Below are 23,577 nucleotides of genomic sequence, written 5' to 3'. Positions count from 1 at the left end.
AAAACTCTGTATCACAAAAATCCTAAAAATTTGAGTTGGAGCCACTCTAAGTTCTTCCTCACCTGTCCACCACCCCCCGCCCCAACTATTTCCATTTCTTCTTTTCCTCCCTGCCTTGCCGCTTCCCACAGGATTGGCCATAGGGGCTAAGTACCTCCTAAACATGGAGGTTCATGCTTTCTTTTTCTTCTTTGATTTCTCAAGCCAAGAAATTTGCAAGGCCACTGAAGTCTTCATGTGCCCTCTCTGTGACAAGAACTGCTCACTGCAGAGACTCAATGACAGCTGTATTTATGCCAAGGTGAGTGTGGGCCCTCACGTTCCCCTCCCCGCCCTCTACTTTTTCTAGGAGGCAGGTAGTAAAACATCCTCCAGCAAACTGCTTTTTACCAAAGTTAAACGTTCCCAAGTGTTTCAACAATAAATATCATTGACAACTGAATAAAACATCACTCTGTGGCAATTACAGAGAGTATATTTTATTAGAATATCTTTGTCTTCCTTTGTTTTTATAAGTGATTATTGCCATCATAGACCTAAAACGTCCACCTGGAATGACATCTAGATTCTTTTTTGGGGGAAGATGATTATTTCCATGGGTAGTGATAAAATTTTTATCTTCCATGAAGACTCCTGAAGTTAAAATACTTCTAATTTTACAGAGAAAATGAAATAACATACCAAAAGCTCTCAAATTGCTGCCTATTAGAATCACCTGAAGGGGGTTTTAAACTCCTGAAGCCCAAGCCACATCCCAGAGCAATTAAATTAGAATCTTTGGATTTCGAACCTAGGCATCAGCAGAACTTAAAACCTCCCAGGTGATTTCAAGGTGCATACAAGTTTGAGAAATGTGCACTTGAATTTTACAATTACTATTATTCATTTGTAAAATGGTTTTATTAAAGTATAATTAACAGATAATAAAATGTACATATTTGAAGTATGTAAGTGAATACATTTTGATTATATATATGCTCCTGTGAAACCATCACCACGATCAAGATAATGAACTTATTCATCACCTCCAAAAGTTTCCTCACGACCTCTTGTAATCTCTGCTTCCCATCCCTCCCAAATTCCACCCCTGTGCTCAGGCAACAAACTGTTTCCTATCATCACAGATAAGTTTGTATTTTCCAGACTGTTACGTAGATGGAATCATACAGTGTGTGATTTTTTTCTGATTTATTTCACCCAACATAATTATTTTGAGATTCATCCATGTCATAACATTTATCAGTCAATCATCTTTCTTTATTGCTGAGTAGTATTGCATTATATGGCTATATCAAAATTTGTTTATCCATCATCTATTAATGATCTTTTGGGTTGTTTTAAGTTGTTACCATTTTAAATAAAGATGCTACAAATGTCTACAAATCTTCATTTAGGCAAGTAGTGTTATTTCTCTTGGGCAAATACCTAGAACAAAATGGCTGGATTATGAGATAGAAAGGTGTTTAACCTAAGAAACTTCCAAACTGTTTTCCAAAGTGTCTATACCATTTTACATTTCCACCAGCAATGTATGAGAATTCCAGTTTTCTATATAGTCACTGATTCTCAGGATGGTCTGTCTTTTTAATTCTAGCTATTCTAATAGATGTTTAGAGAGATCTCATTGCGGTTTAGTTACTTGAAAAAAATTTGATTCTTTTGGGTCTTGCTTTTAGGATTTGTGAGCTGGGCTCACAGCAGTGCTCTTTCTAGCACTCATTTTTCCCCACAATAAAAACAAGATCTTTCTGTGTACTCTACCCAGTGCACTGTGAATAATGAGGATTTCCAGTCTGGCTGGCGGGAACAGGCACTATTCCTGACTCTGTGAGCGCCTGAAACTGTTTCCTCTAATCCTTTCAGGTGGTTCTTCCCTCAGGTAGCTTCCTCACATTAACGCTCCCTGTCTGGGTTGCCCCTCTCTGCACCCTGGTGACTACACTTTCAGTGCAGTAACCTGAGGCAATCATAATGCTCACCTCACTTGTTTCCTGCCTCTTAGGGATCACTGCCCTTCATTGCCTCACATCCAATCTTGAAATCTGTTGCTTATATATTTGTGCATTCTTTGGTTGTTTCTGAATTATTTATTTTGAACTCATGACATGGGAAAAAATCTGTTTTGTTTATAATTTAATTTCTAAAATGTGCTCAGTGTTGAATTCTTTTAAATGTTCCAAAAAGATGTCTTGTTTGGGGAAGCATTTTCTCAACACTTTTTGCAAAAACCAAGTGTATAGAGTCATTAGATGTAAATACGTGTGTTTTTCCCTCTGCCCATGCATTTCAAAGACATATAACAGCCCTAGGGACACCAACAAATCCATATATACATATGTTACTTCTACTTGGACAGTTCTAATAAAACACACTGGCATTATCTGAACACTAAAGCTAAGAATCATATGTGGCAGAGCGATAAAGTGAAGAAACTGTCCAAGGAAACATTAAATCTAGGGGGCCTTTCTCATTGTACAGTATCTATATCCATCCTTTACTCTGTAGAAATAGTATATATAGGGACAGGTATGACTCAGAAAGAATTCACTTGGTAACTATTATAAGGTAGGTTGAAAAGTTAGCTTGCAGAGGAGAATATTGCCTTATGGAACAAAACAAGAAATAAAACCCACTACGGTGAAATCTTTAATGTGTCTTGTATTTGTTCCTCTGGCTAAGGTAAAATGTAGCTACTTGGTTTACACCTTAAAAATCAGAATTACTCTTCCTTCATTGAACGAAAATAAACATTCTCTTTTAAAATCAGTTTACATACTTAAACACCTAGAGGTTACTGTATGGGCAGTGTCAGAAATAAGGGAAGAGATTTTTAGGAAAGAAACAAGGCCACCAGTCTAGAATCATCTAGCCTACACCATCACCCAGCGACATCATCTAGGAACTGGTCAATTCCTTATGGAATCAATCACCACTTGTGACAAGTAACAGGAAATTAAATCTGTCATATTTTACTGAAATATGTGTGTGCATGTAATAATTTCCTTAATAATTTCAAGGGTGTGTTTCAGAGAAAATGCGGTCCTGTCATATAATAAAAATTATATTTAAGTACATTAACATTTTCTTTGGTGACTGTTTTCACTTTTAATACTTAAAAGTATGGGAATTAAGAAATATTTTCAATTAACTAATTCAGTGATATTTGCATACTCTTTTCAAAGCACCTGACACCAAACTGTCAATTTCCATTATGCTAGGATTTCTCAGTTAAGGTGAAATCATCAGGTACAAGGGTCCTGCATTGTTTTTACATATGATTCTTTTTTAATTAATTAATTAATTAATTAATTAATTAATGGCTGTGTTGGGTCTTCGTTTCTGTGCGAGGGCTTTCTCTAGTTGCGGCAAGTGGGGGCCACTCTTCATCGCGGTGCATGGGCCTCTCACTGTCGTGGCCTCTCTTGTTGCGGAGCACAGGCTCCAGACGCGCAGGCTCAGTAATTGTGGCTCACGGGCCTAGTTGCTCCGCGGCATGTGGGATCTTCCCAGACCAGGACTCGAACCCGTGTCCCCTGCATTGGCAGGCAGATTCTCAACCACTGCGCCACCAGGGAAGCCCCTACATATGATTTTAAAAATGACTCAACCTTTGAAGTTAGTCTTATTTATAACAGTTATTAGTATCTGGGGTTTTTTCACTTGTTCAACAAACATTTATCCAATACCTAGAGTGAACCTCAGACTGTATACTGATATTAAGGCTACAACAGAATTAGGACAGACCATCTTTCTTCTTTAAGAAATTTCATGGATGAGTCTGCATAAGATTACACATCAGAATCACCTAGAACTTTTGTTAAAAAGCAGATTCCTGGGCCCCACGTCCTGGGATTCAGAATCAGTTGGCCAAGGGCGAGGCTTAGAAATCTGCATGTTAAGAGGCTCCTCAGGTGATTCTGATTTCTAGGACCACATTTAAAAAGCTGTTGCCCTAAATAAGTAATGAGTTGGGGGAGGGGTAAACAAATGAACTTGCCATGTTTGGTGTACCTTTGCCCTGGTCCAATGGACATGGATAGTTACACAGATTTTGCTCTGTCGAAGAATTAGGAACTAAGGAACTGAGAGAGGGCTGAACTTCAGCCTAAATTCCAAACCCTGCCTCTCTCCCCGGTAATCGCCTGGCCCGCAGCGTGGAATCTGCCCAAGAGGCACCTTGTTCACCTTAGCCCAGAGGGGCTTGAATGGAGTATAAGTGGCAGTTTCCAGAGGCTTAAGTTATTCTGAACCCATGAAACTATTTTAGAAAGAGATCTATCAACTACAGTAGAGGAGACATAGAGTTTAAGCTTCCAACCTAATAAGAAATTTATCTCCTTAAACAATATCCACATTTATTGATTTCCAGCCACACTCAGCTCTGCAAGAGAAATCACATGTCAAAGATAGTGGAGAATTTGTGCTAAAACACAGCTTTGTTTGAGGCATAGTTTGCTTCTGTCTTCTTATATCATCCCTATTTACATCAACAATGTTGAATAAAAAGCTTGTCCAGAGGTTCCCTATGCATAAAGGGAAGCTATTTTTCCAATAAAATAATTAACTGCAGATATACATTTGTAGATCAGACAAGCTTTTTTTTTTTTTTTTTTGCTTTTAGAAAAGTCTGTTATGTTGCTTTGGGATTTTTCTGATCACTCATGATCTAAGCTTGAGCCATCCACACTGGCGACTCTTATATCAGCACCCTAAAAAACCCATATCATCGGAAGCTATAACCACAGGCTTCTAAGTGCTTTTCTTATCTCCACAGTCTCCCCTGTCATAATACACCCCGCATGTAATAGTTTAGTGGGTAAAACAATGATTTTATACTATTACACTCCTCCTCAGGGCAAGTTCTGAAGACTTCCCTAACTCCCATTCTAGCTTTATCTCCCACTACATGTATGTAATCTCACATTACATCAATATGGCATGTATACCTCGCCGTGTCTCGTGGATGTGTTTCTGAAAAGCTGATATTTAAATTTACTTAGTTTAAAATGCCTGAAAGATTTGTAAACAAAACTAATAAGAAAAAAAAATGAAAAGCTTTTTAAGGAAAATACTGCATGAACAATGACAAATTATGTCTGTGCAACACAATTGTTGTTAAGTATTGCTTTTTATGTGTCACTTTTCTAAAAACACGGCTGTTCCTGGAGCAGGGGGAGCCATTATTTCTTGGTGACCTTTACGTCCCCATGTGTGAAGTCTCTGTTCTAACACTCTAAGAGGCTGTTTCCTGCACTAGGCTTGTTTATAAAGGAAAGCAGACAGCTGTTCAGTTGCTTGGCAGCCGCAGGTGTCTCTGTGGGATGCCTTTGGACACAAAAAAGCTGGATTCCCCCGCTGGGTGGAATTTTATCAACTCTGTGAGAGAATTTCTTTGCAGTCCTTTTCTCTATTGTACATAATATATACTGATGATTGGTGTGAAAACCAAGTCTTATAACATTTTTTAAAAGCCCAAGCCTTAACAGTCTTAGAAGTTTAGAAGCATCTAGGACATCTTGCACCTATCCACCAACTTTCAAAAGGAGCACATCTTTTGTATAATAAAATTTTCAATAATGCTACATAATAGGAAAATATATCCCACCTTTATCTGTTTTATATTATTTTACAGCGTGTTCCAGATGTTACAATTAAAATACACATTAATGTTGTTTTAATGCACCCATTGAGCAGCCTCTAGACTGTAGACTGAGCGAAGAGGACACCATTCTACTCCCACTTTCCTTAGAATAATGTTCTTTAGCCCCCAATTGGCCTCTCACTCCTGTGAGGATAATGCCCCTATTTTCTCTTTAGTTTCTATGGTATTTAAATGACTGCCAAACATACATTGGCTTCGCTATATTGGTTTAACCTCCCTCACTAAATTATAAATATAGTTAGGGCATTACGCAAATAAAAAGAGGCAAAGGTAAATTGAGTTTATACTTTATTAAAATCAAACAATTCTTACAACCCTGAAAAGTATATTCAATAATGTTGTATAACTGTACATTGTTCTTTATAAAACTTCAGGTCATGTCTGATTAAAAAACACTTGGACTATATCCTAAATGTCCAGTGATTTATGAAATTTCTTGATGACCCATGGCACATTCTGAAAGACATCAGAGAGTAGGGATAGCACTGTGATACCTTTCCCTTGGAAGTGCTGGATCACTAATGGAATTCTGCATTTTGCAACTCTCCCAATCCTGGAAGTTTTGCTAACAGGAAGTGCAGCTAAGCGTGCCTTCACTGGAAAGCTAACTTCTTAAACTCTCTGTGTAGCTTCTATTTGTGGCCCACAAGTACTTCCTCAGGGTACGAGAACCACTTCTAAGCAGAAATGAAGGTAGAGTCAAAGGGGAAAAGAGAAGAGAAGGGGGGAAATGCTGATTCCTCACCTCTCCCCATGAGAAAATCACATGAAAAAGTTGCAGGACCCATGAAAGGATTGCCTATCTTATATTTGCAAACTATAAAATAATGTGATTCCATTGGGAAAGAAAATCAATAGTACCTAAATGCAAACAGTAATCACTGGATTATTATAACCAAAAGTGTGACTAATACTTTTGTTTGTTTTCCACTAAGGTAACATATCTGTTTGATAATGGAGGGACAGTCTTCTTTGCTATTTTTATGGCAATATGGGGTAAGTATGTTCTTCCATTACTTACTTCCTGGCCCTCGTTTTCTGAGGCTGTTGCTTTGTTTATTCATACCCACCATACACACACACACACACACACACACACGCAAACACACATACCATGTATCAATTCAACAGTAAAATCTCTTGTTTCGTATGCCCTCTTCACACATCCACGGCTTCTTTGGGAATTTAACTCTTGATTTAATCTTATAATCCCTAAAGCCTCAACCTTCCTATACTGTGGAGTATATTTTTCCTGCCAAAAAGGGCAGTAATTGAAAACAAACTGAAATATACTAGAATCCAAATTAAGCTTCTTGTATTTTCACTTGTGAAAGTGACACTCAGAAAATGTTTTGTTTGCTTAAGTCTTCCATTATATATATTTTTAACCTTATCTTTTATGCACTTAGAGATGCAGAATCTATTCCATATATGATTGAGCAATAATGTCTAATACAAAATAAATCCTGTTCCTATCTAACATCTTAAAACTGTAAAAGTTATGTATAGGTATATGTATTGGCTGACTTTTTTCACTAAGTTTCTCACTGAGTTTTTAAAGAACCCAATTAATTGAGGCCTAAAGTAAACCACAGATTGGAATTCCCGATGCTTTGAAGAGAAGTGATTACTTTCCTGGTTAGGGTCAGCTTTCGTACCGTAGTCTGTTGAATGCAAAGTCACTGTCAACTTGGCAACTCAAGGGGCTGACTATGTACCTGCTGATACAGAAAAATAAAATGTACTAGAATTCAAGCCTCTCACTCCTGTTACTTTAATTTCCCAGGAACAGAATCTGTGCCATACTCTCTTTCTAGCTTTAAGTCAAAATTAAAAAAAAATAAAATCACCCTTCCAATTTTCCTTCAGGAAAATGCCAATCTTGATATATGGTATTATGACTACACAGGGAGCAGTGAACAGTCAATTCACCCCCCCCCACCACAAAAAAGTAAAAATGTAATTTGGGGTCCCTATTTTCATTGAAGGATTTTTTAATTAAATTATCGGGCAGGGCAATCATGGTGAAATCTTTCAGTTTTACCTAATTCCACAAACATTTCCTGCTAAGAAAAATAGACCAAAATACAAGTTAAGGTTACTCAATAGATGATTCAGCACAGTGAGAAATGGAAGAAAGGAAACCTTTTGGATGATTTATCCTCTATGTTTCTGCTACTCGTCTCATGCTTTTACAGTTCTCTTTGGCACAGGCCACATGAGAGTGATCTTGCTTCAGCTTTTGGATGATGGATTTGAAAGGCCAGGATATAGTGAACATTTGCCATCTGAAGCCTTTTTCCCCTTAGTTTTATACTGAGGTACGCAGTGGAGGTATGTCATCCATAGGAATGCCATCCCGTGCATTTTCTCGGCCTGCTGGTGTAGACGAATCATTCGCAGCGGGGTTATAATAACTAGAATTTCCAAAACTCACATCATAAGGTTCCGGTGCATTATCTAATCGCAGAACTAAAAATGCAACAAAAAAATTGCTTTATAGTGACAGTCTGGAAGATGCATGCTCAGGCATCTGCTAAACTGTAGGAATTGTTCTGGATGAGTTAGTGACACTTTTTTATATGGGAGTTTCAGAGATTAGTTTTGAATTTTAAATAAGTACATATTTTGCAAGCCACATTTTTCTTCTAAAACTATGAACAGTTTAACTTCCAAAATTTCACTGCTGGTGGTCCAAAAATAAAGGAACTAAGGGAGAGATCACGACAGAAATATAGCAATACTTTATATAAAGAAGTATTGACATGTCTCATTGACTTCTGAATCTTGTGAATTCAGAGCCTTGTCAACATGTTCAGAATGTTTACTTCTGGTATAAAAATAATTTTTAAAACGTGAAGAGCTTTAATTTTAAAATGTGTCATTATTTTACCAAGTGTCTTAATATCATTATGGGTGAGCCATTGAAGATGGAGATGAAAGAAAACAATTTGTAAAATCTTATGTTTCCTTCTGAGAGATCCAGGTTATTATCCTGATTAATAATATAGGAGATTGTTTTTATTTTCAACAAACAACTAATTATTATTTCTTTTATGTTCTTGAATTCAAAGAAAACTTGGGGCACTAGGTATTTGAATACTAAAGCAGGGACTACTTACTAATTAGACTAGTAATCTAATTATTCAGCTAGGTATTCTCATATCCTACCTATTCCTTAAGTCTTCTGTTTACAGATTGGGCCCCCAGGAACCTTAGGAATTTGGGAAAGGTGTCTCAAAGCTGAAAGAGTAAAACAGGTGGTGTGATTGAATTATTCCATTATGCCTCAATCACAATATCTTAGATTATATCAAGCTGTTAGACTGAGCTTTTGCATGTGATAACATTTAAAGAAAATATTCTGAAGTTAAAAAAAAAAAGTTTGGAAAACCCTGTTGATTGAAATCCTATCCTTCAATTTTGAAAAGTGATAGTTTTTATTTTCTATGGATTGCTAGAAGCCCATAAACAGAATTCAGTTAATTTACAATTAATGGATTTGATTTTGAAAATTAACAATATATCAGTAATGTTCCAAACTTATCAAAAATCAACAAGACTTTATCAATGAGACCCAACAGGGGCATTTAACTATTTTTTATGGTAGCAAGAGTCCCTTGTGTAAACCAGAAAACAGATTTTTTTTTTTGTCCGGAAATATTAGAGAAAAAAAGGGTTGAATCAAGCATTTGAAGTGATTTTATTTCTGTCCTAATTACTACTGCATTATTAAGATCAAACTCAGTGCTTTATTCTTAGCAGACACATTTCTCATCCATAGATGTGTGGTGGGTTTTTTGCATCACATGATTGGGAAATTTCTGAATTAAGGTTTATCTGACTTTATTTACCCAAATATGCAACCCTTTAGCAATTCTGTTTTAGAGACTCATTAAGATAATTAATAGAGGGCTATTGTATACGTGTAAACTTTGCAAGAGCTCCAGATTAGAATAACTCATTGTTCAAATTACTGCTACTAAGAGATCCAACAATGGTGAATAATGGCTTCCCAGTTACTTGCTAACAAAACTGGCCATTTTGTTCTTAATATCATGCCATTATCTTTCAATTATAATGATATGTTTTAGGTTCTGGGATTATTACTTAAAACCAATTGTGATGCGATGAGCAACAGTTCCAAATGGTTTTAAAATTTCACACACAGTTCCATAGTTATTTCGGTTATGTTCTTTGAGAAAGAGAGAATAGATCAGAATAAATCTTTAGTTCGTTTCTGTCATATGAATCTCTAAATCCCTTCTAGATAACGCAGAGAACGTTAGCAACTTCACTTACTTAAAACCACTGTGTACAGGTGAAGTTCTGAAAGTTGTTTTTACCTGGTTCATTTCTGTCGTCATAAAGTCGCCGATGGGAAAATGAGTCTGTTTTCCTTTTTCCACACAGCAAGTAGCCAACAAGACTAAGCAATGAAGCACCCAGAATAGCACCTAAAATGGCCCCAAATACTACTCCTGTATTTCTGTTCTCTAGAGGACAAAGAAAAAATAATTTAAAGATAAGAAATAGAAAACAATTATTCAAAGAACAGAAATATATACATGTGGACTTTGTGTAAGCAAAGAATGTTTAACACTTTGTTTAAAATTAGATAATGGATATGTATATACAGAGAAATATATATACATTGTGTGTGTGTGTGTGTGTGTGTGTGTGTGTGTGTTTTATAAAGTACTGAGTTTTGGGGATATATTGGAAAATTTGCTTCCTGATAAATAAATTTGAATATCTTGAAATACTTCTAAGCTTTAGTTTTATAACTGTCTCATTACATATTAACACTAATAGTACTGAAATGCCATGTGTATTCTCTATTAAGATCTAATTTCTATGTTGAATTCTATATTACATTTTTAATCAACTCTGAATCTCTGATGAAATTTAATGATGAGATAAGCTTTGAGTTTGTTTCTATAATAATTGAAAAGTAAAAAGCTAATGGGAGTAAGTAGGTAATAGGAATTGAATCCACAAACCCCAAGTGAAAAGGCATTATGAAGAAAAAGAAATATATCCTGATAGAGGGTATTTCCAAATACAACAAATAGACCAAACAAAGCAGGATGTTTGCAGTGCCTTGCACATTGCGAACAGATGTGTAGGTCTGAGTTAAAGGAGTCCAAAATTTCATTCTATCATCCCCTTTACCAAGCACCTTATTTGAAGACTAAGTCATCAATAAATCACTGAATGCTTCCTGGATTTATATTTAGTGCATTTTATTTTCAGGTTTAAAAAAATTTTGTTGAGAAGCTTATTAATTAGGTAGGCAAGAGGTCTTATAGGGTCTCTAATTCTATATCAGATTCCATTTATACACAAAAAACATGTTGGAAGGTTAACAGCAGCACATTTTTTACCAAGATAAAAGTGAAGCAAAGTTAACTAAGTATTTTTTGATTAATGAGCAATGGTAGGATTAAGTACTCAGTATTCTCAATATGTATATTAAGTTTAGAAAGACAAAACAGAATAGTTTTTAAAAAAAATCTTTCTGATGGAATATCAGAGTATGTATGAATGGAAAGATATCTTAAAATTATGAAAATATATGTACGTACAATATATTGGTTGCAGTACTATAATAATCCTAGATTTCAGAATTTAAAACTTTTCCTGTACACTAACAACAACTTTCAAATAGGAATTTGTTTATATGATTTGGTGTTTATATCACTAATATAATCTGTAGATAAGTTGTATTGGAAATCAGTGAGTTCATGAGGGGGAAAAGAGGAGTTATTTTTTTTTAATTCAGAAAACAAAAACATGGTTAGACCTGAGAAAATAAAATAGAATGAATTTTCATTAAATATTAGAGATCTTTTCCACTTTATGTTTTAAAGCTTGACTAATCTATAAATGAAACAGAAATGTCCCCATAACACAATTTTCTTGTGATACTCAAAGCTGAATTCCATTTTTATGGTGTTCAGTAGGTACTGAACTAAAAATTGAGGGTATTCTTCTGTTGAGTTTAAATTTTTAAAATACATATATTTTTATATATTTTTAAAATATATATATTTAAAAATACATATATTTTTAAACTTCAGTTGTATCGTATTCCTAAAAGCCTGTGAAATTTCAGGTAGTCTTTCTGAAATGCAGTAAAAATTGTTACCCAGTATCTCAAAACTGTACCACTACCTCAGTTTCTGTTTCTTTTCAATCTAACCTACTTCTCATTTTGTCCCAGTCTCATCACATTCTCACATTCCCATACAGTAATGACTAGTATATGCTGACTTAAGCCCTAAAATCCCTTCACTATTCACTATGAATATCATGGTTTCTTCTCCCAAAATGAGAACCACCTGTGCTATTGCAGTCTCCTTTTTTTCTAGTGTGGTACATTTCTTAGGTGTAATGACTTATTTGGAGATTCAGTTTCACACAAAAGGAAAATTAAATCCATTTATATTTACCTTCTTGGGGGTCTGATGTATTTGGAAAGATTTTTGAATTATTGGTGAATTTCAAGGTGGGATATAAAGTTGTTTCTTGATAGGCAGTAAACCCCGCCAAGCTATCTCCAGTCATGGTAGGCCATCCATCTGTTTCCATTATCATGGGGGTCACAGATATGGTGTTTGATCCTGAAGGGAGGTTGCTAACTGTAATGGAACTGTTATCAGGAGCTTTCATGGTATCACTGACCGAAGACCGAGTGAAGTTTTCGGACGATACAATAGCTGTAGTATTGGGAGGTGCTGAGACTGGCAGAGGATTTTCATCTGCTACGGATGAGTTCCAAGGCAATTTAGAAACAAAGCTGTGGCTCAAGGGAGGGCTTGGGGAAAGTGTGGGCATGAGTTTCAGACTGGAAGAGTCTGTTGACAAATTATGGTAGAAATCTGTTCCATGGGTTTTATTTGATGGATCCCCAAAAGAGAAATTACTTGCCTTGGGATGGGAGGTTTCTCTATTTTCTTTATCTGAGGTTGAATTTGCTTCACTTTCCAAAGGAATAGATTGATTTTCCCTTGTTTTTAAGTCTTCTGCAGTGTTTTGTGTTGTGTTTATTTCTTGACCTTCTCCATGGCTTCCAAATAGTAGTAAACTAAACAAAATTGAAATCAACAGAATTTTGGCTGAAGTCAACATTGTAATCTTCTTTGGTATTGGTGTTAATAATGAGAATCTGAAAGAAAATAATGACCATTTGAATTATTAAATGAAGTATTGAGGTTTTTTTAAATGGATCTACATTTTTAAAGTGATAAAAAAAATCCAGAGATATAATGCTGACATGATAGTACCATACTCTTTATTCCAAAAGTTTGTTTCCTTTGGATTTTATTAAAACTAGAGTCACTGAGTTCTATTTCACTGAGTTCTACTTTCTATATGGTATTTCTTTCTTTCTTCCTCTAGGGAATGCCATGCAAAATCTTTGTCAAGCCAGACACTATTTCATTATTTCAAAGACCATTTAGCTTGGGACAAGTTGAAATACACACACACACACATGCACACACACATACGTATTGTACAATATATGGACTACTAAGTAACTTTTTAAAAATAATGTAATATAGGGCTGCTTTCTTCAACCTATTTTTTAAAAAATGTTCTTTATAAAGATTTAGTTTGGAGTATTTATTATGAAAATGATGTTATTGATTATACAGTAAACATACCACTTTAAAGTGAGTTAGTCAGGAACTCCACTTGAAAACATTTTATTAGTTCCTAATTTGAGTTACTTGAATTTGAGGTTAACATCTCTTTTTTCACAGCATGTTTACTTCATGTTACCCTTTTTCCTATTAATCCCAAATAACAGAAAGTCAGAAAGACTTTTAGAATTGGGGATTCTTTCATTGCATTCCCTTATTGTATAAATGAAGAATCTGGTTGTGAGTGTGTGTGGAAAAAAAGTACCTAACTAGATTGTGGCAGAGTTGAAGTTTGAAACCATGGTTCTGACCTCCAATCTGGGGACATCATTCTGCCTGCCTCTTAAGTGTGGAAGCGCCACAATTCATAGATAGGAGGATATGGGGGAAAGGTTTTGAAATTATATTTAAATTGTAATTCTGGTTTCTATCATGAATAACATGTGAAAAATAATCATCATATTAAGCAGTTGCTTTATCAATATCATAATCATACTGACTTCACAGTGTTCTGCAGACTAAATGAAATGATTTATGTAGAAGTACTCTAAACAATATCTGGCCTAAAGTAAGCAGTTAGTAAATGTTAACTTCCATTTCTTCTTATTAAAATATAATAATATTTCTATAAATGTCTTACAGTTTATAATATCATCTCATTTGAGCCTCACAATGATCCATTGAGACAAAAAGAGTAGCTCACGTTATCCCCATTTTGCAGATGAAGAAACCAAGGTTCAGAGTGGCCAGTAATGGAAGCTAGAAGCAGCACTGAAAGCCAAGTCTACTGAGTCCAACCTAATTAGGTGCTAAAATATAAAGTGTTTTTAATTGAAAAAGGTAAAAAAATGTTAGACTATTCCTCTTCAAGCAATAAAGTCTGAGAACTGATTTTATGTTCTTTGAATTGGACCTTAGAGCTTATTTTTCACTAAAAGCCTCCAGGATGACTGAGATAAGAAAAGGAAGGAGGTGCAACTGCTATTATTTATGTCCAACATTAATTGCCATTTCTTAAAAGCTCCCCCAGAAATTTTTACAAATATTTTCAACCTTGATGATTTTTCACTAGGGTCTTAGGAGCCTCTAAATTACTCCCTCTGATTATCGTGTGGTTTTAAGTACCCCTCTCCTTGCTTAATGATTACTTACACAGTGGTACAACTTAGACATATCTATAATACATCCTGATATAATATTTTTTTCTCCAAAGACTTTTAGCAAGCAGTCTATACCTGTGGATTTCTAAGGTTTAAAAGATATAGTAATTTCCATGCCCTGTGCTTATCACTTAAGAAAGTTCTACTTAAAAAGCAAGCAGGCAGACATACAAGAACATTCATAAGGGCATTATTTATGTGTCTCCAACCTAAACATCCACCAGTAACAGGTTGGATAATAAACTGTTTAATATTTGCACATGAAAAATAAACGAGATGCACAGATGAGTTGCATACAGTAACATGAGTGATTATCACAAATATCATGCAGAGCTTAAAATGCCAGTTGTACTGTATGATTGCATGTTTATAAAGTTCAAAAACTAGAACGTTAAAAGTCAGGAAAGTGGTTACTTGTGGGAAGGAAGGAGACAGTGTTGATTGAGTGGGCATGAAAGGGACTTCTGTGTGCTCCTAATAATCTGTTTCTTCACTTGGTAGGGATTATATAGGTATTTGTATTTGTGATAATTCTGTTTACTTATATTTCGTTCACTTTTCTGTGATAATCAAGAAAATTCATTTAGATCCTAAAAATTGTTAACATAATTGGAAAACATATTACTAGTATGCATCTATTACATCAGATGCTTTGCATGTTTTCTCATTTAATTCTTAACAAAAACAATCAAACAATAAGGAAGGGATTATTAATCCTATTTTACAGATAATTAAATGGGACATAAAAAATGTAAATAATGTATTCAAGGACACATAGCTAGTGGCTGTAAGATAGGGTTAGGATTCAGACCTTGGCATTAAAAGCTAGTAATCACTCATCTATGTAACAAAAGTTACAAAGGAGTATAGAATTTGGTAATCAGCTGGTTTTTAGAACTCTTCCCACAAATGTTTTCTTAGCACAGAATAATAAAGAATAATGAAATCCTCCAAATTTTATTTTAACCAGAGCAGGTGATAATCCCACATTTTCAAACACTAGAAAAATAGTGACTTCTCCCTTAAGTGCCTCTTAAACATACTAAGTACACTTTTATCCTAATTTAAGAAAATCCCAACAATTGTCTCCATGGTTTCTAGATAAACACTTTTACCATGTAATTTACAGATTAACATTAACAACACAGGAATGATTATCCCCAGGACCTGAAGTTCACCAATATTTCATTACACTGTTGCTTCACCTAGCACATTTAAAATACAATTCAATTTAGTTTAAAAATTCGTACATGGACCTTTTCAGAAACAGCTCTTTCCTGTGAACTCTGTCAGTTTCATAGCAAACGTTATAACCTTTTTCGTTGTCTACTGCCAGTGATCTGATTTGTTTATGCATTGTACTTGGCCACCTGTCTTATTGTTAGGCAGTTTGATTGCTTTCCCTAAACCTAGGCTTTCTGGTTATTTTCTCTTCCTAAAGAAGTGGTTACCAGAGGGGAGCAAAAAACAACCCTTAGCTTTTCATCTAATTTTCTCATAGTGTCACATGAGGAACGTGGCATAGAGCTTTTGCTCCCTTCCAGTAATGAGAATCCACATACCAAGAGTCAACAAAGTGAGTTTTGTTGTTCCTGTTTCACTTTGCTTGTAACATGGAACCACCAAGGGGATCTTGCTACCCTTTACCCAGCTTTTGATTGTAACTTGAAAACCTAAGGTATCAACACCCCCAATGAGCCAAGCATTCTGTTACTGCCTATAATTCATTTCCAGGGAAAAGAGAGAAAGGGAAGAGTGGGATAAGACAGTATGTTGTGAAGGCTATTTGCCATTTATTCCAAAATTAAAACAGTTGTGGGAAAGGCTTTTGTGAATATTGATTCGTTCCTGTTGTCCTAGCTTGGCAGCTGGGGACAACTTTGCTTCTGCTCTCTGGCTTCTAAGAGAACAAGGTTACACCTCTTACTCAGGTCCATTCATCTTAAAGGGACAGAAGCAGCCAGGAATTGAAGCCATCAGCTATTCAGAACCCCAGCCCTGGATTTTTGCTGGGGCAAGAACTAGGCAATTTTGGTTAAGTTTGACCCCATTCTGAATTGAACCAAGCACATTATAAGCAGGGAAGTTTAATGGAAGTGGTACAGCAGCTCCAGAGGACAATAAAAGTACTCTATATTCTTTACCTTTACCCTTTTCTTGCAGCCTCTTTCCATCTCTAGAGTTGAGACATGTAAACTGTGTGGTATATTTGTGTGTAAAGCTATGCTGGGTGATGGATGGCATGCTTCTGTGTTCCCAAGTTCATCAGTCAACCAGGTGCACAGTAGAGACAGAGAGAATGTGGGGATGAAAGGAAGTGAAATTGGAGAGAGAGAGAGAGAGAACCAGGAGGACGAGGCAGCATCATTTCTTCTGTTCTTTGCCCCTTCTTGCCCCTAGGTGGAAATTCCTAAGAGGACTTTTCAGGATGTAACCTAGGAACAGAGATAAACTCATTACAAACTTGAAAAACTTCTAAGATGAGAATTATTATAAAGGGAACAGAAAGAGAGAGGATTTCCATCCAATTTGTGATACCTGAAACAAAGATTCTAAATCTTTCTGTATATATTGAAATGTTTTTATTGTTTCTAATGTTCAGTAACTTTTAAAATATACTTTCGGAGAGTGTGAGTTTCACTGGTTTTTTTAAAAAAATAATTCGTTTATACAAAGAAAATGAAAACTATTTTCTCCCCTGTCTTTGGTGTTGGCACTAAAAAGTGGTTTCACATTACTACTTTTGTATAGAGGGCTTCAGGAGGTGGTGAGAGGGAAAAAAAACAAAAAAAAACAAAAACCTGTGGCCATTAAGGAAAGAAAATCCACACTTACTGTGCATAAAATTGTTCCTCCTTAAGTTCGTAAAGTTATTATTCTGCCCAGCCGTCCTGTTGTAACCAAGTCATACCCATTTTATTCCAAGCTTTAAAAATAAGGAGGTACCCTGGTTTCTATCAGGTAATCAACCCATGCAAGGGAAAAGAAATGCTAGTCATTCTAAACTAAATCAAAATCAGAAATGTTAAATAAAAACATTACTTTAGCTGCACTGAGGGGATAATATAAAAACATGTTTCTGTAGTGAAATAACTAAAGAGTATATTCTGTACTACTTCTCTCTCAGTTGCCTGTGATCATTCTTCTTACAGGTTTCTGGCTAAAAATTAAGACAGATGAGTTTTGTTTGTCTTTGTCATAGGAAACTCAGTCTGACGTGTAGCCAATATCCCAGGCAGAGCTTGAGTGTTACACTGAGCGGACTTTCCAATCTTGGACAGTATTTTGCTGTCCCTAGATGAAAGAACCACAGTAAATGAAGACATAAGGAATTATGCTTCTCGAAATGCCTCTTTTATAAGAGGGTTTTGAAAGGGTGTGAAGACTTAACTAGTCAGAAGGTAGGATTATACCTGAGGACCCACATCATTTCACTTTATTTGAGTTTAAAAGAAAGAAACAAATAAAAGGAAAAACATGACTTTCTTTCAGGAAATAATAAATTTCAAAAGTTTGTAATCATTTTAATTAAAAGACTGAGGAATGCATAAGCCCAGGAAAATAGATACCATGTCATACTCACTGCTAACTTGGGCATTCTCAGTCATAAACTTCAATGCTGAAATAATTAGGTGGAAGAGTGTTAAGCTTAGAAAGATTGTGTCTCCAAAATAAATATTCTGGACCCAAATTTCCAAACATGGGGTTTTCAGCCTTCTCTCGTGTTTCACTATCTGTAGAAGCAGCCTCTATGGACTGATTAGAAAGTGTTAAACAGTAAATCAGCATCCCTTTAATAAGAGAAGCCTTACACAGAACAAACTGAAAATAAATTTAAGAAACTTATCCACATCTTTGATCCATGGGATGTCTTTTGCAGCGACTGTCTTAGCCTTTTAGATTTCCATTGAGTGCTATACATGTACACATACCATGCTAAGTAAAATAATACATAGACATCACTTTGCCAATTTTTAATTAAGAAAATCTTTGGGAAAGATATATAGAAGGTTAATAATTCATTGCATTAGCAGACTGTTTTTCAAAAGCTACCGTATTCTAATACTTTAGCAAGAACCTTTGAACCAAATGCATATTTTAAATCTAAATATTCATTTAGATTCATGTAGCCACTTCCACTTTAAACATTTTGAAACTTACTAAGATCTGACTTAAGAAAACTCTCTCTTGTAGTCACTTAGGTTTCAAGCAAGGTTTTTATTTAACTCTTCAGCTGGTTTCATCATCTAGCAAATTTGGCAATAATTCTTAAAGTTAACTCACTTAGCACAGATGCTCGTTTGGAAGGTAATTACTTAATGAAACAACTACCTGTCTTTACAAGGGTCTCTGTAGGTACTTGCCAGGCTGTTCTGCCAAAAGTTCAACTTGCTTTGATTCTATTTGGTAAATAAGTAAGAGAGAGAGCGAGAGAGCGAGGGATGAGGGACTAGGGATCCTGTGTAATCCAGCACACACTTACCTTCAGGTCTAGGAGGTGTTTACAGACAAGAACTGAAGTATCACAGCTGTTCTGACTGGAAGGAGTCTGCCTTGCATTAGAGAAAGCAGCTGGGTTAGGTGTGCTGATGTCCCACTGAGCAGGAGGGTGCCAGAGAAACAAAATTAGGTGGGGCTGGTCATATCTTGCTTGTGTAATAGAGCACCCAAGAACCTGACTGACCTGCTTCTCAGCTGTCAGCATGACGATATCACCTCATTCAGGCCTTTAAAAAAAAAAAGAAAAAAAAAAGCCCAACCCTCCAGTTTTCATAGGTTGGTTGCTTTGACTTTTGGGACAGGCTAGTTCTCTTAAGTGCTGGCAAACAAAGGACATACATTTCTTGCCCTAAATGAAAAAAAGAAAAAAAAAAAAAAAGGACAAAGACTTTGGTAATGGTCCCTGCTCTATCAGGAATTTCTGACACATGCTGGGTTCCCCCTTTGCAGGTGAGGAAACCAAAATGAGTCAGCCCTGCACCTGTCGCTCAGGTGCCAGCCACATGCTGTCCTCCTAACACATAAACAAATCTTTCTTTCCCGTGGTGGGGATGCCCTATTTGTGTACTTAATACCTGAATGGAGAAAGTGGTGTCTGCAGTGCACTGAAACTGGATTTATAGAAAGGCACAGTTAACACCAAGTGGATTAATGTGCATCGGATCCTTGAGAAAGCTGAGAAATATTAAGTTAGAAATCATCACCAGGACTTCCGGAAGTTTGCGGAGTAACTGGAGTCTGGCTGAGAATGGCCACGTGATCCCGAGTAATCCCGGGAGCCTGCTCAATTAAATAGTTTCCATCCTGTGTTTTCTTTGCTTTTCCTCTCAATTTAGAAGCCGGAGAGTTTCAGAAGAGCCTGAGTAATGCTTGATTAAATACTAGAGTTGAATAACAACCTGGCATACTTCCTTCACTTCCTTTCACTGCTTATGAAAGGGAGAAGAGTGAAACTGCACTTTCTGGGAGATTCTGCACGTCAATATTTGGGGACTGGCGCCAAGGTCTGTTCAGCTCAGTACGCCTGAGGTTCATGCTTAGTTTCTGTTGCGCAAGGAGATAGGTTTCCAACTGCTGAGAGAGAAAATGAAACTTTAGCTAAGGTTCAGGAGCCTCAAATTGAATGCAAAGAATCTGCCCAGTTAATTGGCCCCAAGAAAGAACACGGTAATCCTATAGTTTCAAACTTACTGAAGCCCAAAGGCCCTTCAGAGTTTGATTAGAAATTAAGCCAAACCCTAGAAAATATTCACTCAAAAGATATTTGAGCTGTATCTGCACTAGTATGAAGAAAAGCAAGTTCAGTTTAATCAAATAACTGTTTACTGAACAATGGCTTAATAAAAATCAATTGGTTATTTTCAGATTAGCTAGTTACTAGGAAAAAATCCAACTGAATAAATATTTTATGTCTGTACTTAGAGAAATGAACATGACTTAGCAGGATTGGGTGTACCATACCCTGAGGGATTTTCCCAGACATGTGTGTGAATATCATTACCACTTTCTACTTAAGCATAGTAATTATGGCCTATACCAGGCAAGGAAATTACAAAGCACTTTTGCTACAACTCTGCTTTCACTGCCACAAGAGTCAAAGTTCATCTCCAATGACCCTCTTTTCTGAAGACCCTAGGTGTGGCCTCAGAATCCTTTTCATTACTGCCCTCCTGACAACCTTAACCAATTGATTAGAACTGACCCTAGAGATACACCTTATTTACCTTTCCTGTCATGAGCACATCTGGAAGTAAAGTTGTAAAATGAAAACTATGCATAAATTTAATGCCTCACTTATTACTTAGCTCACTTAGTTGTGATCAGACACCTTTATGGAAGCACCTGAGTTGGAGTTAAAAAGTAATTTCTTGCCAAACAAACAAGTCTTGCAGAGATACATTTCCAGGTATACACCATGATACCATGTTCTGGGTAAGACCAATCCCATTTTGGACCTTGTTTCTCCAGAGGAACTCAACAATAACTGATAATCACCTGACAACTTCGTCAGCCGAGCCAGCTGAGATGACACATTATGCAACGGTTACATAATTTTTGTTGTACTTACCTTCTATGGAGGCTTTCATCTGGAACTCTCCAATTGCTTTACACCCATTAATTAAACCTCACAATACATAGTGGAAGAAGAACTACTGCCTCTTTGCCTGAAATGGTGGAACCACTCACCAGTGGAGTTTCCAGAACATGAAGTCACATTATTGTCTCTGATGGATCTGAAAACAGAACCAGAATGTAGCTTGGCACCATGCCTCAGATAAAACTGAAATATTGTTCTGGATCCAAAATGGTATCTTATTTTACAAATCCTATAACACCATTTTGGATCCAGAACAATGTTTCGGTTTTACCTGAGGCATGGTCCCAAGCTACATTCTGCTTTTGTTTTCAGGTCCATCAGTGACAATAATGTGACTTCATTAATCGAAGCCTCGAAGAGCTAGAGAGTTGAGGGTATATGCAAGTGAGTCAGTATAATGATTGATCAATAGGATACATAGAGAAGAAAGTGAGGGCACAAGGGTGGGAAAGGACAGTGAAAATGTGATGGGGAGAATGGATTGAAAATCTGGGTCAAAAGTTAATGGATTGAAAACATCTGGGCCAAGGGATTACTGGAATTGGAGTTTATAGGGAGTGAGCTACAAGGATGGAGGTGATAATTGGAGATTTTGGAGGGTTTGGAGTCATTGATCAAAATTATGCCATGGGAGGACCAGGCATAAGGTAGAGTAGGAGAAAACAGTTCTGAAGATAAACATCAAAGAACTGAGAAGCCAAGATACTAGAAATATTATCTGTGTATGTTGTAATTTCAAAAATTTATTTTGGGAGTCATGTTGATAAGAGTTACCCTCAGCCAAGAGTTGAAAAACCTTTAGAGAATTTGAGGAAGTGTTCCAAGGGAGTGGTAAATGACTTCCACAAAGAGAGACAGTAGGAAGTATGGATTGATAATATGAGACTCAAATCTGTGACTCTTTAAGGAGAAGGGAGAGAAAAAGCCTTGAAGCAGCAATGAGGAACAAGAAATTCACCACCTCATCTTCGACACAAATAGCCATCACCTGAGATTGCCACATAGAAAGTGAGGTTTCAGGAGTGTCCCAGGTTTCAGTTCAGCAAGGAGGTGAGGGAACATTAAAGACTTTGCTATTGATGACTTTGAATAAGAGGGCCTAGTTGAAAGCATCTCAAATAGTTGGGAAGGAGTGGGAGAGGATCACAAAGGCAATTCCCATTTCCCTAGAACTAGAGGATCAAAATCTGAGTAAGGAATGATCTCGAAATTCTGGTCTTCTTGAAGTAACTGATATGTACGCAGTTAAGGGGCAGAATGAATTAGTCCTGAGGGACCCACTTGTGAGTGATGACATAGGGAAAGGTGTGTGTGTAGGATATGGGGATGGGGGCATCTTGCCAAGATGGAGAGTTCTGGGCTCCCTCTAGACTCCTGCTGATAGACGAGTTCTGAAGGGAAGCCTCTTATTGCTGGCACCTAAAACAATTTCCAACCCTGCAGTAGCTGACTGCTGGGAAATGATATTGCTCTCTTTAACAAGTACATGATATTCCATTGTGTGGAAGTACCACACAACTGATTCATTCCTGCATGATGGAGTATTCTGTTATACAAGTTTGCATCTTTTAGAACCCTGATTTCATTACAGAGTCTAACCTCATTAGATGGCTATTGCCCAGTTTATCAACTATGTAATCTATTTTGATATGAACTTAATTAAATGAAGTTACAACTATGTTTAAATACAATAAAATGGCAAAACTGGAAGATTGATAATATTATAACTTATTTTGCCACCTTTAGGAAAAGATCCAAGTGATTTATTAACCCTTTCTAAAAAAAAAAAAATCAAGGTGGGTAATTAGATAATCCTGTTATTTCTAATTTTTTTTTTTCTGGATCTAAAGTTAGAATAACTAAGTAATAACCTTGTAGCCACAGAGTTTATTTGCTGAGTGCTCTCAGCACTGAGCCATGACCTGGAGAGGGTCAGAGTGAGGAGAGAAGGAGATGCCTAGGCTAGGTCTGTACACTCTGAAGAAGAATCTAGATTGGTTCCTTGGCTCAAAAGCAGGGGCAGGAGAAAAATCAAACGTATTCATGACCTGAAGGGGATTTTGGCATTAAGTTCATGGGCAGAAAATAACAATAAGTGGCTTTCTCATCCATCCGTTTAGAGGACTATAAACAACATAAACATTTTGTAGAGAACAATGAAAACACATGGAGTTTAACTAAGCTGACAGTTCTAGAAGCTCTTAGCTACAGAAAAGGGAAGACATTTTTGTGTTGTATCAGGAGAGAATCCTTATTTGTTTTTTAATGGCATTTGCAATCAAAACATTTATTGTAATCTACATTAAAATTCCAATATCCTTCTTTTACAGAAAAAGACTTTCGAAGAGTATGAATGCATTTTATACAAGGTTGAAGAACTTTTTAACGATGGGCTGATCAAAAGGGGGTGAAATGCCTTTTCCGTAATACATTTTTAATTGATGTAGTATTAAAGTATAAAAATCACGTGGCCAAGCATTTTTTCTTTTCTTTATAAACAATATAATT

The 23,577-nt window shown here is 36.2% G+C and overlaps 2 protein-coding genes across 4 annotated transcripts in view; one reads left to right on the top strand and one right to left on the bottom strand.

Moving 5' to 3' along the window:
* Positions 1 to 23,577, top strand: part of ANO3 (anoctamin 3) — a 427,831-nt gene that overhangs the window by 346,068 nt on the left and 58,186 nt on the right. For both annotated transcript variants that reach the window (XM_082342533.1, XM_082342534.1), the window contains exons 13-14: positions 205 to 301; positions 6,598 to 6,658. In XM_082342533.1, coding sequence (XP_082198659.1) covers positions 205 to 301; positions 6,598 to 6,658 — 158 coding nt within the window. The remainder of the gene's footprint in view (positions 1 to 204; positions 302 to 6,597; positions 6,659 to 23,577) is intronic.
* Positions 5,934 to 23,103, bottom strand: MUC15 (mucin 15, cell surface associated). Of its 2 annotated transcripts, XM_082342510.1 has the most exons (5): positions 18,955 to 23,103; positions 16,616 to 16,906; positions 12,118 to 12,833; positions 10,009 to 10,158; positions 5,934 to 8,134 (listed from the first exon to the last, which is right to left on the bottom strand). In XM_082342510.1, the coding sequence occupies exons 3-5, from the start codon at positions 12,794 to 12,796 to the stop codon at positions 7,974 to 7,976; spliced, it is 990 nt and encodes a 329-aa protein (XP_082198636.1). In that variant the 5' UTR covers positions 12,797 to 12,833; positions 16,616 to 16,906; positions 18,955 to 23,103; the 3' UTR covers positions 5,934 to 7,973. The 2 variants fall into 2 exon arrangements, with proteins under 2 accessions (XP_082198636.1, XP_082198635.1); XM_082342509.1 differs by lacking the exon at positions 16,616 to 16,906 and having other exon boundaries at positions 18,955 to 23,101.

Source organism: Balaenoptera borealis (genome assembly GCF_965194805.1).
Source record: "Balaenoptera borealis genome assembly, chromosome: 11".
In the NCBI taxonomy this organism is placed as follows: Eukaryota; Metazoa; Chordata; class Mammalia; order Artiodactyla; family Balaenopteridae; genus Balaenoptera; species Balaenoptera borealis.
The sequence above is the reverse complement of the archived record's forward strand: the minus strand, read 5'-3'. Positions and strand labels throughout refer to the sequence as shown.